The sequence below is a fragment of the Salmo salar genome, chromosome 17 (assembly GCF_965601325.2).
Source record: "Salmo salar chromosome 17, fSalSal1, whole genome shotgun sequence".
Taxonomy (NCBI): domain Eukaryota; kingdom Metazoa; phylum Chordata; class Actinopteri; order Salmoniformes; family Salmonidae; genus Salmo; species Salmo salar.
Window position 1 is genome coordinate 21672884 of NC_138307.1, and position 17910 is coordinate 21690793.

Genomic DNA, 17910 nt, shown 5'->3' on the forward strand with positions numbered 1-17910 from the left:
ATTAAAGTTAATAGACATCATCCTGGACGGGGTGAACTATAGTAGGGGATAAAAAGGAAAAACACAATCTTTAGAACTGAGTGTCTTGCTTGCGAATTGCTGTAAGTGTGTACCCCGGGTTGCAATCCTTATTAAACAAAACCTCTGATCAAAGACGTTTTCCTGTGGTCTCTTGTGTGCATAGAGCAGAATTCCCTTACAGTCACCTAGAACCTAATATCTACCTGAACATTATTTAGCATCCACACTGACCAGGAAACAGAGGGACACCGTACTGGAAAAGTGGTAACCATGCACATCCAACTGAAATAAGCACAAAGGCTTTATCAAATGACTTGGATGGTCAATTATGTCAACGCAGAGGTTAACCGACTGTTTAGATAGAATTAAAAATGTTCTCCGCAAATACTTGTTAATAATATAAAAACCCCACCAAGTCACAATTACTTACCTTCTAGCCTTCCTGAAATAGTCTGCGACAACGTGTGTAAAGTTGTTTTTTAATCGGTGCACAACAAAACAAATGGAACTAGGAGACGCTTTCAGTTGAGCATCTTCTATGAAACTGTATTCTTGAGCCCCTCTCCTTTATCAGGGAGAGTCTCGCCCTCCCGCGTCCCCGCAGAGTAGTTAATTAAAACAACTGCATGGGCGACTGCAATGTTTTCATGAATAGGAGGAATATTGTCCAAATACGTTTCTCTGAATGTTGCGCCTAAAATCCTGTTTTTTCTTCTCGCAGGCTACCCACAGCTGCCCACCCACCACCCACAGCTGCCCACCCACCACACACAGCTGCCCACCCACCACACACAGCTGCCCACCCACCACCCACAGCTGCCCACCCACAGCTGCCCACCCACCACCCACAGCTGCCCACCCACAGCTGCCCACCCACCACCCACAGCTGCCCCCCCACCACCCACAGCTGCCCACCAACCAGTTAAACCAGTTATGTAACATCATTTAGAAATAGACATACAAGTTCAATAGCAGAAGAAGCCTTCTCAGTTTACTGAATGAAAGATGAGCGCATTTTGTGGACCTCATTATCAAGCAAGGTAGACAGTGATTGGTAGCCCCACTCCCTTACCCTGAACTTTGTAAAGTTGAGGGGAAATCACATCTTACAAGGATCCAAATTCATTGCAGTTCTCTCATGTAAGTCAAATGTTGAGGAAGTCAATGCAGACTATTGAGATGCACCCTAGGGGACTTCAGGGTTGTAACCTATTCCCTGTCCTCACCATCTACTACCACTAGTGTGAAGACATGACAGGCCATGCAACATGAACGATCCATTCTCTCACTGACACAGAATGATGTGTATCTTTAGCTCTGAAGATGTAGTAAACGTCTTTCCGATGAGGTTCTACAAACACGATGCTTTGAATTTAGAAGGTGATTATACACATATGGCCTACTTACAGGCCTACATGCACATGTTGATGGAGATGTTTTGGAAAAGCTTGATGAGATGGGCTACGCAAGCAAGTCAAGGGAAGTACAAAGCAGAAACCTTGGTGGATTTTACTGTTTATTTGGACTACAGGGACAAAGGAGAGACAAATGAATCATTAGAACAAACTCAAAACAGACAATAGGTGGGCACATGACAATCCCCCTAAAAAAAGTTCACAACGAATAACATTTCCTCATAATGTAAACTGAAGAGCCATATTGTTTAATCACTTGTGATAAAAAGTGTCTTGAAAGATTTAAAAGAAAGTAACTTAGTGAATGATTAATTACTAGGTATTGATTCATTTCTCAGTTATCATTCAGTCAAATATTAAAATACATGTAATTGACATGAAGAGGATGAGACTAAGGAATGTGGACAGTTACCCTTGGACCTTTCCATCAGACGGTTTCCATAGGACAGGTAGTTTCCCTTTCGACATAATCTCCTCTACCTGGCACCTTGCTACACTACGAGGCCCACTTCCTTTTCGTGGTCCAGCAGGGAGCAGCGGTCCTGGAGAGAGGGGGTGGATGGACCTCGGCTGGCCGGCTGGCTAGAGAGGGACTTGGGCAGGGAGAGGCGGCTGCCCTGGCTCAGGCGCTCCCAGGCCCCGCGGAGGGAGGGAGGGGTGCGTCGCCGGTCGTCCAGACCCACGTGGGTGCTCACCTGGCTGGGGCTCAGGCTCTTCATGTTCCCCTGGGCCCGGAACTCATACGTCTCGATTGACGTCTTCTTATACCTGGAGCAGGCAGAAGCAGAAGAGGACTGAGGTCAGTTTTAGTAATCGAGAGAGCGAGTATGAGGAGGATGGGGAGAAAAGTGTAGAGACAGAGACTTGACCTGAAACAGACAAGTGGTGTGTTAATATAGGCAGAATAACGTGTGAGTGAGTAAGACAAACATGACATAAAAACATGTGGCATGTAAGGAACAGAAAAGGAGAGAAAGATTGAGACATTTACATTGTTTGCCATAAATAAAGAGGGAGTTGGAGTGGTTCCAAATAGTTAACTAGATACAGCTGAGAGGTCAAAGTGCACTGTGTTCAGTCTGTGTAGTGTTCAGTGAGTGGGCTGCTGCAACAGAGACACTCTGGACACGGTGCCATGGGCTGTTCTACAGGCACACGCTGCTTTACTCAGGTTACTATGGAAACACTTCTCAAGGGACCGAGTTTACAGTGAAGAGATTGAGATTTTGGTGCATGAAAAGTGGTCTAAAAATGCTTGCATGACGTCCAGTAAAAGTTCCCGTCTGGCATGTTGAAAAGTATGCAAAACATCTAGGAGGGCAAGTTTGATTGGTTGAAATAAATACACAGCAAAATCCCCAACAGACAGGGAGATAGATGGAAGGACGGACAGAGAGGCAGAAGCATACACTTACAGTTTTAACAGCAGGGAAGAGATGACCACAGACACAGAGGAAGCCGCCATAGCTGCTGAACCCATCCATGGCTGTAGGACCAGACCAACGGGCAGAAACACACCTGGAGGGGTACAGTGCAACCCAGCTTTACTACACACACACACTTCTGCTACACTCGCAAAAACATCTGCAAAATATGTGTATGCGACCAATAAAATAGGATTTGTTACTCACCTGCGGCGATGGGAATCCCTACCAGGTTGTAGATGAGAGCGAAGACAAAGTTGATGCGTATCCTCTGAACAGTCTTCTTGGACAGCTCAATACAGGCCACCACGTCTAACAGATCATTCTACATAGAAAGGAGAAACAACTCAAATCACTCAAGTTCCTTTGGGACAGAAAATACAGCCAGTAGACCTCATCTCTCCCTTTCAAGTGTGTCACAACACAAGTAACTAGTATGTAGTTAACATTAAATTGCCCACCCAATCTACCTACCTCATCCCCATACTGTTTTTATTTTATTTACTTTTCTGCTGTTCTGCACACCAGTATTTCTACTTACACATCATCATCTGCTCATTTATCACTCCAGTGTTAATCTGCTAAATTGTAATTATTCGCTCCTATGGCCTATTTACTGCCTACCTCCTCATGCCTTTTGCACACACTGTATATAGACTTTTTTTTTTTCTACTGTGTCATTGGCTTGTTTATTGTTTACTCCATGTGTAACTCTGTGTTGTTTGTGTCACACTGCTTTGCTTTATCTTGGCCAGGTCGCAGTTGTAAATGAGAACTTGTTCTCAACTAGCCTGCCTGGTTAAATAAAGGTGAACTAAAAACATCCCAACCACACCCCACTCTGCTCCTCACCCTGATCAGCACCACATCAGCTGCCTCTATAGCCACGTCTGTGCCCGTCCCTATGGCGATGCCCACGTCGGCACGGGCGAGGGCGGGCGAGTCGTTGACCCCGTCACCCACCATGGCCACCCTCAGACCCCTCTCCTGCAGCTCCTGCACCTTGGCCACCTTGTGGGACGGCAGCACCTCCGCAAATACCTTCCTGATGCCCACCTGGAGGAGGGACAGACACAATTCAGACGTGTGTCTGTGTAACGAACGCCACGCTGCTTGCTTAGCGAGTACCACTTCCTCCTGATTCAGTTCACACCAAGACTCGAACCCAGGACCTCTGTCTCGCTAGCACACGTGACCCCCCTCCCAGAGTCTTACCAGTCGGCGCCACCATAAAATGTACAATTTGGCAGCACAAGTGGCGACTCTTCAGGCTGAGGAGTAAGTTACCCACATCCCCATGTGCTGCACGTGCATGCGTGCGGTCTCTCTTTCTCTTACCTGTGTGGCTATAGCCTTAGCAGTACGTCTGTTGTCCCCAGTGATCATGACCACCTCTATCCCCATGCTGAGTAAAGTATGGACAGTCAGGGCAGACTCTGTCTTCACTGTGTCTGCTATGGCCAGCATGGCACACAGTACACCTAGGGCATAGGAAGAGGAGATGGAACATGTCCATGACACGGAACGGTGAGGTTGATGTAGGGGATTGAAACATATCCCATGTTCAGTGTATGTACCTCAGATAAACCACTGTTGGAGTAGGACACAGTCCTGAGGGTCATAGATAAACCACTGTTGGAGTAGGACCCAGTCCTGAGGGTCATAGATAAACCACTGTTGGAGTAGGACACAGTCCTGAGGGTCATAGATAAACCACTATTGGAGTAGGACACAGTCCTGAGGGTCATAGATAAACCACTGTTGGAGTAGGACACAGTCCTGTGGGTCATAGATAAACCACTGTTGGAGTAGGAGCCAGTCCTGAGGGTCATAGATAAACCACTGTTGGAGTAGGACCCAGTCCTGAGGGTCATAGATAAACCACTGTTGGAGTAGGACACAGTCCTGAGGGTCATAGATAAACCACTGTTGGAGTAGAACCCAGTCCTGAGGGTCATAGATAAACCACTGTTGGAGTAGGACACAGTCCTGAGGGTCATAGATAAACCACTGTTGGAGTAGGACGCAGTCCTGAGGGTCATAGATAAACCACTGTTGGAGAAGGACGCAGTCCTGAGGGTCATAGATAAACCACTGTTGGAGTAGGACGCAGTCCTGAGGGTCATAGATAAACCACTGTTGGAGAAGGACGCAGTCCTGAGGGTCATAGATAAACCACTGTTGAGAGACAGTTCAGGACTATTACAATATGTGTCTATAACCTGACCCAGTGGGATGTGAAGGCTTTTCCTCTGTTGGACCCCCCCAAAAAATAAAATAAACTATACCTTTCGTGAACTAACACTCGCACTTTACTTTTTCCCCTTACCAGCACTGACTCTGCTGGTAGCTACTTTATTGAGGAAAAATGTACTTACTATGACTGATATGTGGTTGTACCACCTCGCCATCTTAAGATGAATGCACTAACTGTAAGTCTCTCTGGATAAGGGCGTCTGCTAAATTACTGAAATGTAAATGTCTGTCATTGGACTGAGACTGTACCATCTATAGCTACCAGGATGGCTGTCTGCCCCTTGGTCTCGTGGCTGGACATGGCGTCATCCACATCAGCTCCTACATGAAGCCCGTTCCGCCTTATCCACTCTCTGTTCCCGATCAGGACCGAATAGGAGGGGCTAGCAGAGGCACCTGGACAACACACAAAACACCATTAGCAATGGAGTGGACTTCAAGGCTAGACAACTTTCGACATTGTAGAATAATAGTGAAGACATCAAAACTATGAAATAACACATATAGAATTATGTATTAACCAAAAAAGTGTTAAATAAATCAAAATATATTTTATATGAGATTCTTCAAATTAGCCACCCTTTGCACACTCTTGGCATTCTCTCAACCAGCTTCATGAGGTAGTCACCTGGAATGCATTTCAATTAACAGGTGTGCCTTCTTAAAAGTTAATTTGTGGAATTTCTTTCCTTCTTAATGCGTTTGAGCCAATCAGTTCTGTTGTGACAAGGTAGATGTGGTATACAGAAGATTGTCCTATTTGGTAAAAGACCAAGTACATATTACGGCAAGAACAGCTCAAATAAGCAAAGAGAAACGACAGTCCACCTGTCACACCCTGATCTGTTTCACCTGTCTTTGTGCTTGTCTCCACCCCCCTCCAGCTGTCGCCCATCTTCCCCATTATCCCCTGTGTATTTATACCGGTGTTCTCTGTTTGTATGTTGCCAGTTCATTTTGTTCGGAAAAGCCTACAAGGGTTTATTTCCCTGCTCCTGCCTGTTTCTTGCTCCTGTTTTTTAGTCCTTCCTGGTTTGACCGTTCTGCCTGCCCTGACCCTGAGACTACCTGCCGTTCTGGACCCTTCACATCCTCTCTGGATTATTGACCCCTGTCTGCCTTGACCTGTCGTTTGCCTGCCCTTTTTTAGTATTAAACTTTGTTTCTTCAAAACTGTCTGCATCTGGGTCTTACCTAAAACGTGATACCACCATTACTTTAAGATATGAAGGTCAGTCAATCCGGAAAATTTCAAGAAAGTTGAAAGTTTCTTCAAGTGCAGTTGCAAAAACCATCAAGCGCTATGATGAAACTGGCTCTCATGAGGACCGCTACGGGAAAGGCTGACCCAGAGTTACCTCTGCTGCAGAGGAGAAGTTCATTAGAGTTACCAACCACAGATTGCAGCCCAAATAAATGTGTCACAGAGTTCAAGTAACAGACCCATCTCAACATCAACTGTTCAGAGGAGACTGTGTGAATCAGGACTTCATGGTTGAATTGCTGCAAAGACACCACTACTAAAGGACACCAATAAGAAGAGACTTGCTTGGGCCAAGAAACACGAGCAATGGACATTATACCATGGCTACTTTGAAGAATCTAAAATATATTTTGATTTGTTTAACACTTTTTTTGGTTACTACATGATTCCATGTGTTATTTCATAGTTTTGATGTCTTCACTATTATTCTACAATGCAGAAAATATTAAAAATAAAGAAAAACCCTTGAATGAGTAGTTGTGTCCCAACTTTTGATTGGTACTGTACACCATGACTACTACCACAAAGTACAGGGCTAAAAACCGTGATGTTGTAAAGCAACACTGACCTGACACTGACACAGTATCGCCGACCAGGCTGCTCTCATCAGTCGTGGCCCCCTGCAGTGTGACCTGGGTATGGCAGGAGTCCTGGTCACCCTCCAGCAGTACCTCCTCAATGTTAGACACCTTACAGCTGATCCCACAGCCTGGCACCGACTGGAAGTCCTTACAGGAACCCAGAACATCTGTCTCCAGCTCCTGATATACATACGGACAGGTGCACGCACATTCACACTAGTTGTTTATTTCATTATATTGAGCCCTTACTTCACTAGGTAAGTTGACTGTGAACATTCATTGTTATTTATATCAACGACCTGGAGAATAATTCCAGGGTAAAGTGGATAGAATGACCTTGTCTGTGTTTATACAGCGGCTAAAGCACAGATACCTGGTAGATATCAATTAAATACCCTCACCTCTTTACAGTGCTTGGCCACAGCCATCCCCAGTGGGTGTTCACTGCTGGCCTCCGCTGTGCCCACCAGCGCCAGGACCTTACGCAGGGGCAGCCGTGCCCTCTCCCACAGCACCAACACCCTCGTCACCCGCGGGACGCCGTTAGTGATGGTGCCCGTCTTATCAAACATCACCGCACCGATCTGAATGGGAGGAAAGGAGGGAGCGGAAAACACTGTCATTTTCTTTCTGTGTTACTGGTGGCAGCTTTAGCTGTGGCTTTTAGGGTTAGAGCAGTGGAAACTGCCCATCATACATGTACAGCTTCACACTAAGTCCCCATAACCGACTCTACCCTGTACCCGGCCCACACTACAGTTTGGAAAACACTGGAAGTTTACAGGAAGTATGTTTCGGTTGGGAGGAAGTAAATAGAGGTGCTTTGCCTTGTGGGCCATCTCCAGCGGTTCCCCTCCCTTGATGAGGATGCCGTTCTGGGCTCCGACCCCCGTGCCCACCATGACAGCTGTTGGGGTTGCCAGGCCCAGAGAGCAGGGGCAGGCGATGGACAGGACTGTGATGGAGGCCTGGAAGGCGAAGCGGACAATAACATCTGTCTTGGGGATGTTCTCATCGTAACCCTGTGAGGTTGAAACACACAAACAGAAACACACAAAAACACTATGATTCAGGACTGATCTCTTCATTCAGAAAGTACATCAATGCCATAAGGCTTTGTTATGAGTTTGATAAGCTCTTGTGGTTACTCACAGGAAAGTACTCCTTCACAACGTGGAAGTTGACAAAGCCGATTACCAGCCAGACCAGCAGTGTTAGCACTGAGGCAATGACTATGAAGGGTACAAAGTAGCCACTCAGTCTGTCTGCAAACTGCTGGATGGGGGCCTAGTCCAACAAGAGATGTTTCAGATACTTAGAAAATATAATCAACAACTGATTATATTGTAACTTCCACAGGTAGCTGTAGCTTACAATCAAAGACGTCCAGTCTTGACCTTGGCCATACAGTGGTTTGTTACCTTGGATGTCTGTGCCTCCTCCACTAGTTTGACTATCTGACGGAGGGTGGTGTCTGCTCCTACGTGGGTGGCCTGCACCAGTAGAGATCCATGGGCGTTGATGGAGCCAGCTATGACTGAACTGCCGGGCTTCTTACTCACAGGCATGGGCTCACCTGACCACAGAGAGAACATTGACCACCCCATTAACCATGGTAGACCACCACAGAACCACAATGACTACCAGCAACCACCGATATAGACTACTAAATGACCACAATGACTACGATCATCGTTAGCGGTGAATAAAGTAATGCTACCTATATTTTCAATGTATTTTTCCACGCTAGGTGGGTCATTTAGTGGTATTTTGCTAGTGTTAAATTAAAAAAAGGTGCATTTACATGCCTTTACCCTTCACTACAACACAGTCAATCACCAATAGACCACAAAAAGACCATAATGACAGTAAACCACTATGGCCCATTGGCTCCCCAACAAAACGGCTCTTACCTGTGATGAGGGACTCATCTGCCATGGAGTTTCCCTCGATCACCTTCCCGTCCACGGGGAACTTTCCCCCAGGCACCACCTTCACTATGTCTCCTCTCTGGACCAGCTCCACTGACACCTGCTCCTCACTGACACACACAGTACAGACACACACACACGCACACAGTACAGACACACACACGCGCACGTACGCACACAGTACAGACACACACATGCGCACGTACGCACACAGCACAGACACACACGCGCACGTACGCACACAGCACAGACACACACGCGCACGTACGCACACAGCACAGACACACACGCGCACGTACGCACACAGCACAGACACACACGCGCACGTACGCACACAGCACAGACACAGTACGGATTTATTTGGTGAAATATTCTCAGAATAGTTTATGGACACAGCTATAAACAGACTGTAAAGAAATCATGGCTAAGGCAGGTTTGATTATATGAGGCCAATATAAAAATAAACATCACATAAAATAAAGGTATTTTTCCACAAGTGTTCACTGTGGAAAAATGGAGCTGGGTTTGGATTCACCTGAGGATGGAGTGGTCAGGACCTAACGTGACCACAGTGGCATCAGTAGCCTGCAGTGACATCAGCTTGGCCAATGCTTCAGATGTCTTACTCTGCAGAACAGGAACAGGAAACACAGACAGAGACAATGACGTGAGTGGGTGTTGATTAGACCTGGGAATTACCAGCCGACCTCAGCGTCAGCCTTCAGCCTGTAGTCTGGTGATTGCTTTCCCACACTGACACCATAATATACACATAATCATATGACCATAAATACCACAAAAACTGATCAGATATGACCTAGAATAACCCCCTGGTGATCAACCATCCATAAAGCTGAGAGCAACAGAAGTACTTCCAACCAAAAGGACTTTAGCTGTGGTCCAGGTAAAGGAAAGTGAAATGCAACCCGCATAACTAATTGTAGGGGAAACACTAGAATTGAGTAGAGTAGAATAGAGTGGAATGGAATAGAGTAGAACAGAGTAGAGTAGAATGGAATAGAGTAGAATATAATAGAATGGAATAGAGTAGAGTATAATAGAATGGAATAGAGTAGAGTATAATGGAATAGAGTAGAATACAATAGAGTAGAATGGAATAGAGCAGAGTAGAGTAGAATACAATTGAGTAGAATAGAATGGAATAGAGTAGAATGGAATTGAGTAGAATATAATAGAATGGAATAGAGTAGAGTATAATGGAATAGAGTACAGTAGAATATAGTAGAGTAGAGTATAATGGAATAGAGTACAGTAGAACAGAGTAGAGTAGAATATAATGGAATAGAGTAGAATAGATTAGAATGGAATAGATTAGATTAGAATATAATAGAATGGAATAGAGTAAAGTAGAATAGAGTAGAATAGAGTACAGTTGAGTAGAATGGAATAGAGTACAATAGAGTAGAAAATAAGAGTAGAATAGAATAGAGTAGAATGGAATAGAGCAGAGTAGAGTAGAATACAATTGAGTAGAATATAATAGAATGGAAGAGAGTAGAATATAGCATAATAGAATAGAGTAGAGTAGAATAGAGTAGAGTAGAATAGAGTAGAGTAGAATAGCCGTACCTTTGCAATATGCTCCAGCCACCGGCCCAGGGCGATGAAGACGAAGAGCATGGGCGGGGTGTCAAAGAAGGTGACAGGGCTCTGATTGGCTTTCTCTGCCATCGCCACGGTGAGGACCACAACTGAGTAGATGTAGGCGATGGAGGTTGCCAGGACGATGAGGACGTCCATGTTAGCCGTGCGGTGTCTCAACGAGCGGTACGCCTGGATGTAGAAATAACGACCCCCGAAGATCTGATGGAGGAGTAGGATGTGGGGGAGGGAAAGAGGAGGAGAGAGAGATTGAGAAAGAGAGGTATGAAGAGAGCGAGCGAGAGAGAGAAATGTGACTTACAGGTATTATATAATGGACTACTACATACAGTAGATAATCAGTATCAGGGCCTGGTAGGGTCCTATTGTATCTGGGGGTCAAAGACACTTCCACAGTACTGAGACTGGGCCAGTAGCAGGGCCTGGTAGGGTCCTATTGTATCTGGGGGTCAAAGACACTTCCACAGTACTGAGACTGGGCCAGTAGCAGGGCTTGGTAGGGTCCTATTGTATCTGGGGGCCAAAGACACTTCCACAGTACTGAGACTGGGCCAGTAGCAGGGCCTGGTAGGGTCCTATTGTATCTGGGGGTCAAAGACACTTCCACAGTACTGAGACTGGGCCAGTAGCAGGGCCTGGTAGGGTCCTATTGTATCTGGGGGTCAAAGACACTTCCACAGTACTGAGACTGGGCCAGTAGCAGGGCCTGGTAGGGTCCTATAGTATCTGGGGGTCAAACACACTTCCACAGTACTGAGACTGGGCCAGTATCAGGGCCTGGTAGGGTCCTATAGTATCTGGGGGTCAAAGACACTTCCACAGTACTGAGACTGGGCCAGTAGCAGGGCCTGGTAGGGTCCTATAGTATCTGGGGGTCAAAGACACTTCCACAGTACTGAGACTGGGCCAGTATCAGGGCTAGGTAGGGTCTTATTATACCTGGACAGGTGTACAGAGAAGGAAGAAGGCCAGGTTGAGGAGGGAGAGGCCTGGGAGAAGGTTCTGCTCCTCGGGCATAGAGCCACCATGTTCCCCGTGCTGACTGTCCATCACCATCATGTAGATCATCAAGCCCATCACTGGCACCCCAAACACCAGACTGAACAGGAAGGAGTTCTTCCACCTGGAACACACACACGCAGGACGCATGCAGAGAGGAGAGTGTGTTAAAACAATTGAAGGTTGATTCAAGAACACGCATCTCCAGTCAGAATCTACAGACGACCAAAACAGATACTTGCTGTTGAATCTCCTCCCCATGATCCAGGTTGTTCCCAAAGCCTTCAGGTTTCATTAGAGACGCCCCAAAGCCTAGTCCCTGTCACAGACAGAGTTATTACAGTTGTAAATATGTGTAAGAATATGTACCAACAATGTGAATATATAGGTGATCAAAACAATTACAAGATGTTGGTGATGGAAAAACAAATTCAGCAACAAAATTTAAAGAGACATGACAGCAAAGTCAAGTTATAGCTAGCTACCTCAATCATTCTGATGATGTCACGAGCTCCAAGCACTTCTGGGTCAAACTTGATCTGGGCTTTGTTGGTTGCCAGTGCAACTGAGGCTTCTAGAATCCCTTTGGTTCTGGTGAGTTTGGACTCAATGTTATGGACACATGACGCACATGTCATCCCAGTTACCTACACATGAGATGAGCGAAACAAATTGAAACTGAATGCAGCTGTACCAGACAATACGTTGGCCCAATGTAGGACTGGACTAAACATCAAAGAAAATGTATTTAGCCAAGCATAGAAATGTATTTAGCCAAGCATAGAAATGTATTTAGCCAAGCATTGAAATGTATTTAGCCAAGAATTGAAATGTATTTCTTCTTTCTCCATGTTGTCTCAGCCAATGAGAGGACTCACAGAGAGGTCCAGTTTCCCGTCCATAACAGCGTTGTCCTCTATCAGTGTGGCACCGAAGCCTAGACCCTCTATGAGCTGTGTTATCCGCTTGGCATCAACAATACCAGGGTCATACTTCACCTCCGCCTTACCAGCCATGAGGGCAACCAGCACTGAGATGACACCTGGACCACACACACACACACACACACACAATGTTGTGCAGTTAACCCCTAACCAGGGAAAGTGGCATCACCACAAAATACTTGTTTATCCTCATGATAGAAACTGTACTGCCAGGTCAAGCATTCTGCTTAGTGACTCTATGGGTAATGACAGTGACCTAAAGGATAACATCACCCACCTCTGTGTTTGACTAAGTTCCTCTCAATGTTGGCCACACAGGAGGCACAGGTCATGCCTGTCACACGGATGAAGCACTTCTGAACCTTCCCCTCCTCACCGGCAGTGGCCATCTTGGTAGAGCCAGAGCTACCGTTAATGGAAGTCTTGGTAGAGCCAGAGCTACCGTTAATGGAAGTCTTGGTAGAGCCAGAGCTACCGTTAATGGAAGTCTTGGTAGAGCCAGAGCTACTGTGGGCCATTCTGGGGGAGTGGGGGGAAAGGGGAGTCCTTGGTCTTTGAAGGGGAGGGGTTGGTAGAGTTTCTGCAGAAGCAGATTCTTCAGGAGAAAAGAACACAACATATTAACAAGACCATTGGTTGGATGGGTTATGCATGGATGGAGAGAGAGTGCTTTCAGTGTAAGGGGGGGTGACAGAAAAGAACCAAACCGTTTCATAATCCGTTTATAAACTTGTTTTACTGGCCCCAAGTCTGGGTAATTCAAGAACACTTGATGCCACACTAGAAAGCACACTTGTCTCGTTTCCAAGGAGACCTGTGCCCAAGTGCTGCCTACTCTCCACCAATAGCAAGGCTGGATGGAAATGGAATGCTTTGAACAGCATTGTCCATTGAAAGCAGTATTACTGTATGCCCACCGCTGCGAGACTGCCAATTAGGTGAGTTTGGAATGTTGAAGTAATCCATTTCTCTGCATTCTGTACAACAATGTACCTACTCAGTTGAGCCCCCCTCCCCATTTTACATGAATGAAATGTCTGATTATAAAAGTGTAGTTGTGATTTCTGTTCAATTTCTAAGGTGAAATAAACAATTAAGCATACCTATGAGTGAAGCATCAAATCCCATGTCTTCGATGGCTGCCCTTAGTTCCTCTGGCTGAGTCAGACTGGGGTCAAAGGTGACGGTCCCCTGTTCCTCCTTTAATGACACCGCTATAGAACACACCCCAGTCATCTCAGAGATCTTCCCCTCTATGGACTGGACACATGAATTACAGGTCATCCCTACAATCCCAATGACAGACGTCTGAGTCAGTGAATCCAAGATGGAGGATGACACATGTGTCTCCCTTTGCCCACAATCTATACTTGTGTCTTTGTTCGTAAGAGTCGCACCAAATCCCATGTTCTCAATCTGTTCCTTTACCTCCTCAGATGTCACTGTGTGGGGCTGAAAACGTACTACTGCCTCTTCATCGCTCAGAGACACCTTGATGTGCAGAACCCCAGGCAGAGTCCCTATCCGTCCCTCGATGGAGCGCACACAGGACTGGCACGTCATACCCTTCACCCTGATCCTCGTCAGGGACTCTGTGGTCTCCGTCTCCCCGATCTTAGTCACTTCTTCCCCAGCCACGTCCACGACGCCGTAGCCCATGGCCTGGATCTCCAGAGATAACTCCCTGGTAGAGATAGATGATGTGTTATAGTCCACCTGAGCCAGGTCACTGGCCACAGAGAAGTTGACAGACACCACTCCCTTCAGGCTAGCGACGTGGCTCTCGATGGCCTGGATGGAGGACTTGGGGGTGAGGCCAGAGAGCTGGAAAACAGCCCGGGAGAGGGCCTTAGGTTGGGGGTAGAGCTCACTCTGACTCCCAGGCTCGTAGGCCAGGTTCTCATAGGTCTGTTTCTGGGGACACCAGGCCTCACAGGGACACATCTTCTCCTTAAGAGAGGGTCAGAGAGGTAGAGGACGAGAGCAAGAGAGAAAGGTTTGAGATGCACATACTTGATCATGTCAGTTATATGTAGGCTCAGTGTTTTCAAAAGTCGAAGTGGCAAAGTTTTTTATAGCCTTTTAAATACTGGATGCCATAAAAAGCTGATTGCAGATCAGCTCATTGAAATATTGAGTTAGATTTGTGACTGCCCCTTAAAAAGGCTTGAAGCAGAGGACAAGTTAGGTCACCACTGCTTCACAATGAATTCTCCAGTGTCAACATTGTTAGTGGCCCCCTCTGGAGTGGAGGTGGAGGAGTGTGGCTTTAATATCAGGGTTGTGGTTCTGGTTAAAATGGCTTTAGTGCCTAGAAAGTACAGTACTTCTGGTCAGCCAGTATATGAGGATGGAGCACATAGACCAGAGACTACTGGTGTAAAACAAAGGTGTTGAAAGCCCCATGCATTACTAGAAGCTCCAGGACCACATGACCATAAGTAACCCTGCTCACACGGTAACAATGTGACTCTGCTTAGAGTCAACGCTCATCTGGATCTGACACCCAGGCTAAGAGGAGGAGAGGAGAGGCCAGGGAGCATTCGGTGCATTGGCAGTCATTGTGAACACCACCAATGCCATTTTTTATATGGTAAAACTACAGTTTACCATACAATAAGAAATAACACCACCTCATCTGATCAATATGAACTCCTGACCTTGTGTCACATGTGGGCAATACATTTTTTACTATATCTTTTTCATTACTATTACTATTATTACTATTATTAGCCTACAGTACTGTATATTAGCCTACATTACTGTATGTCCTATGAGGAAAGCCACAGCTCACACTGTCTGTTAAACAAATACTAAGATACTCCATGTTTGTTGATGGGAATGTCAACGGAGAGAGAGAGAGAGAGAGAGAGAGAGAGAGAGAGAGAGCTTTCTATGTACAGTATTAACCTCAAACCAAAGGGTCAAGGGACAGATGTGATATGGACTCACAACATGGTCTGACTGTCCTGACTCAAAACAATATTTTCACAGATTTCAAATACATCAATTCAGAATGTATAAATACATTCAGAATTTTTTGTGAGCAGTATAACACCATACATGTATATCTAAAATTGGAATATACATTTAAACAGTTAAACACTAACTGACCGGTTTCTTCTTACCTTCAGATCAGCCTGATTTGCTACCCTCCCATGGTCTGCTGTTTGTCCGTCAGGTACAGCTGTCCTAACCGCGCAAGGCGACTGACATTCAACCATACAAACCTCAACTTGTCCCACGACTGACGGCTTCGAAACATATTTAGTAAGGCTACTTAACGGATTTTGCGAAAACATGGTCACTACTCTGTGGTTCTTTATTTGTTTCTCATCACACAAGAGAGGGCAAAAGTTCGTGGTTCACGTTTCTATTAGGCAACACGCCACTATAATGTCAGAGAGCGCAGAGTGCAGAGCTGTGCGCATGATTGAAGTCCAGTCGCACTGCTTGCGGCCACCTCTACCAATGCCTTTCTTTTGCGCCCAGCCCTTGGACACATCCAATTTCATTCGTCACATGCTTCGTAAACAACAGGTGGAGACTAACTGTGATATTATTACTTACGGGCCCTTCCCAACAATGCAGAGAGAAAGAAAATATATAAATAACGGTCAATTAATAACACGTAATAATATAAGTAAAAATGCAGTGGGCACTTGAATGATCGTAACAATTCATACATAGCACAGCTGTGGAACACCCACAGTAAAACGGAAACCCATGACAATTTTTCACTGGGCACTTAGTTTGGTGATTGTGTTACTGTATTGTAGTGCAGGTACAGCGTGTCTTGTAGATCATTTACCTGGCTAGAAGAGGACGCGCGCAAAGCACCTCCCGTTGCACTTTATACTGGAAACGAGTGCAACAACAAGGCAAACTCGGTGCTGTGTCATGTATTAGCTACAAACATGCATATATAATCCTACACTCACAACTTCAGCCTAGCCTAAACTTACTCTGAATTAAAAATAACATTTTCATAATGGTATATGCATAAAAATAACTTATGTCGTTTAAGTTGTTTTTCAATTAGACTAATACATACAGTTGTTTCATTGTGATTCTTTAATGTTTTAAGTTAATTTTTTAAAAGATAATTGCAGAAACAGATAATAGAAATATGTCTGCGATTTGAGTGTGACATACTATTCAACAACAACGTCACACATAATATATATTGAATAAAGGCTCTATGAAGGTTATGAATTAATGTTTTGACAACCCATATGCTTGAAGTTGTCCCAAATGTAGCACAACTGTCTATTGTCTATTGACCCAAGCCATTAATCAGAGTATAGAGATTTTCTGAATTCAGTAGTAGTCTGAAGCCTGATAATAACATGAACATGTAAACACATAGAGGTAACACTGTATCCAGATTACTCACATAGTTCAGGCAATTCCTGGTCCACTTAGTGGGCCATGTGGATCCATACATGGTAGACTTCCAGTTGGATCAGGGGTCTTCTGCAGTCTTCTTCAGAGAAAGGATCTGAAGGCAAGACAACAATGGACAAGTCCAGTCCGAACAGGATGGGCCACATGACACAAGTCACAGTTATCCAATTTTGTCTGTAATGGATGATGCCAACTGTAACCTATCACATCACTGGAATGCTGGAGTGCTTGACAACATGGAAAGAGAAAGCTATAGTATAAACCAATAGAGTTTGATAGAGTGTGATTATAAAAGTCCACATAATCATAGTCAAGGGAGTGTAGGTTTACCTTGGTAGCTTTTGGTGACAGTTATTAGATATTGGTTACTATGGCCTGGCTGACAATAATGGTTTCATTGTGGCAGGCATTGGTGCTATTCAATCTATATTGACATATCAACAAACATTGCTCAACCCAGTGCAACGAGTTTCAATAAAATACAATACTCTTCAATGAAACAAATCTAGGTTACATTTCCCCAATATATCCCAATGTTAGATGACCAATAAGCCAATAATAGGTGAATGCTCATGACTTCCATGGCAATTGTTTAAAATGTAGGATTAATTCCAAGCCAACCAAGAATATAGTAGACTCAGAGGTCACATTCACCCGAACATTCTCATCCGAGCCATGCATCAGTGATTGGAACAGATCCTCAGATTTAGGCCACACAATGAAGCCTTTGACAGATTCCTACTGAATGCTCCTTCAATTCCAAATATAAACCTGCAAGTAAAGGCCTCTTGTGTGGGAGAGATATAGGATGGATCTTTTGTGATTTTATCACTTATGTTGGTTACACAGAACTATCCTAAGTATTTCTGTTTTCATACTTCCATGGACCCACATTGTGTATTTTTTTGCAGTCACATCACAATACAATTTATCTTAGATTATAGACATTTGTTTTTTCTGATGCTTTCTTTTTGTATGTTTTTTTTAAAATTCTTAAACAAACAGCCTACCTATTAGAACCACGCAAGCGTTCTATCACATTCTA

At 45.0% G+C, this 17910-nt stretch overlaps 1 protein-coding gene across 2 annotated transcripts; it reads right to left on the reverse strand.

The window, feature by feature from the left end:
• Window positions 1-1524: 1524 nt before the first annotated feature.
• LOC106575775 (copper-transporting ATPase 2) lies at window positions 1525-15926 on the reverse strand. 2 transcript variants are annotated; one of them, XM_045699265.2, is made up of 22 exons: window positions 15587-15926; window positions 13887-14408; window positions 13562-13718; window positions 12736-13053; window positions 12393-12556; window positions 12000-12161; window positions 11757-11833; window positions 11455-11638; window positions 10483-10716; window positions 9428-9519; window positions 8875-9002; window positions 8383-8537; window positions 8114-8248; window positions 7789-7983; window positions 7363-7545; window positions 6949-7141; window positions 5366-5512; window positions 4199-4341; window positions 3713-3916; window positions 3068-3185; window positions 2852-2954; window positions 1525-2204 (listed from the first exon to the last, which is right to left on the reverse strand). In XM_045699265.2, the coding sequence occupies exons 1-22, from the start codon at window positions 15758-15760 to the stop codon at window positions 1928-1930; spliced, it is 4065 nt and encodes a 1354-aa protein (XP_045555221.1). In that variant the 5' UTR covers window positions 15761-15926; the 3' UTR covers window positions 1525-1927. The 2 variants fall into 2 exon arrangements, with proteins under 2 accessions (XP_045555221.1, XP_045555219.1); XM_045699263.2 differs by having other exon boundaries at window positions 13562-14408.
• Window positions 15927-17910: the final 1984 nt, after the last annotated feature.

Coding starts and splice junctions, on each gene's coding strand:
- LOC106575775 (XM_045699263.2), bottom strand. CDS start 15,760: ATGTTTTCGCAAAATCCGTTAAGTAGCCTTACTAAATATGTTTCGAAG. Junction 12,162..12,392: donor ACGGGAAACTGGACCTCTCT/GTGAGTCCTCTC, acceptor TCTCATGTGTAG/GTAACTGGGATGACATGTGC. Junction 5,513..6,948: donor CGATACTGTGTCAGTGTCAG/GTCAGTGTTGCT, acceptor TGTGTTGTCCAG/GTGCCTCTGCTAGCCCCTCC.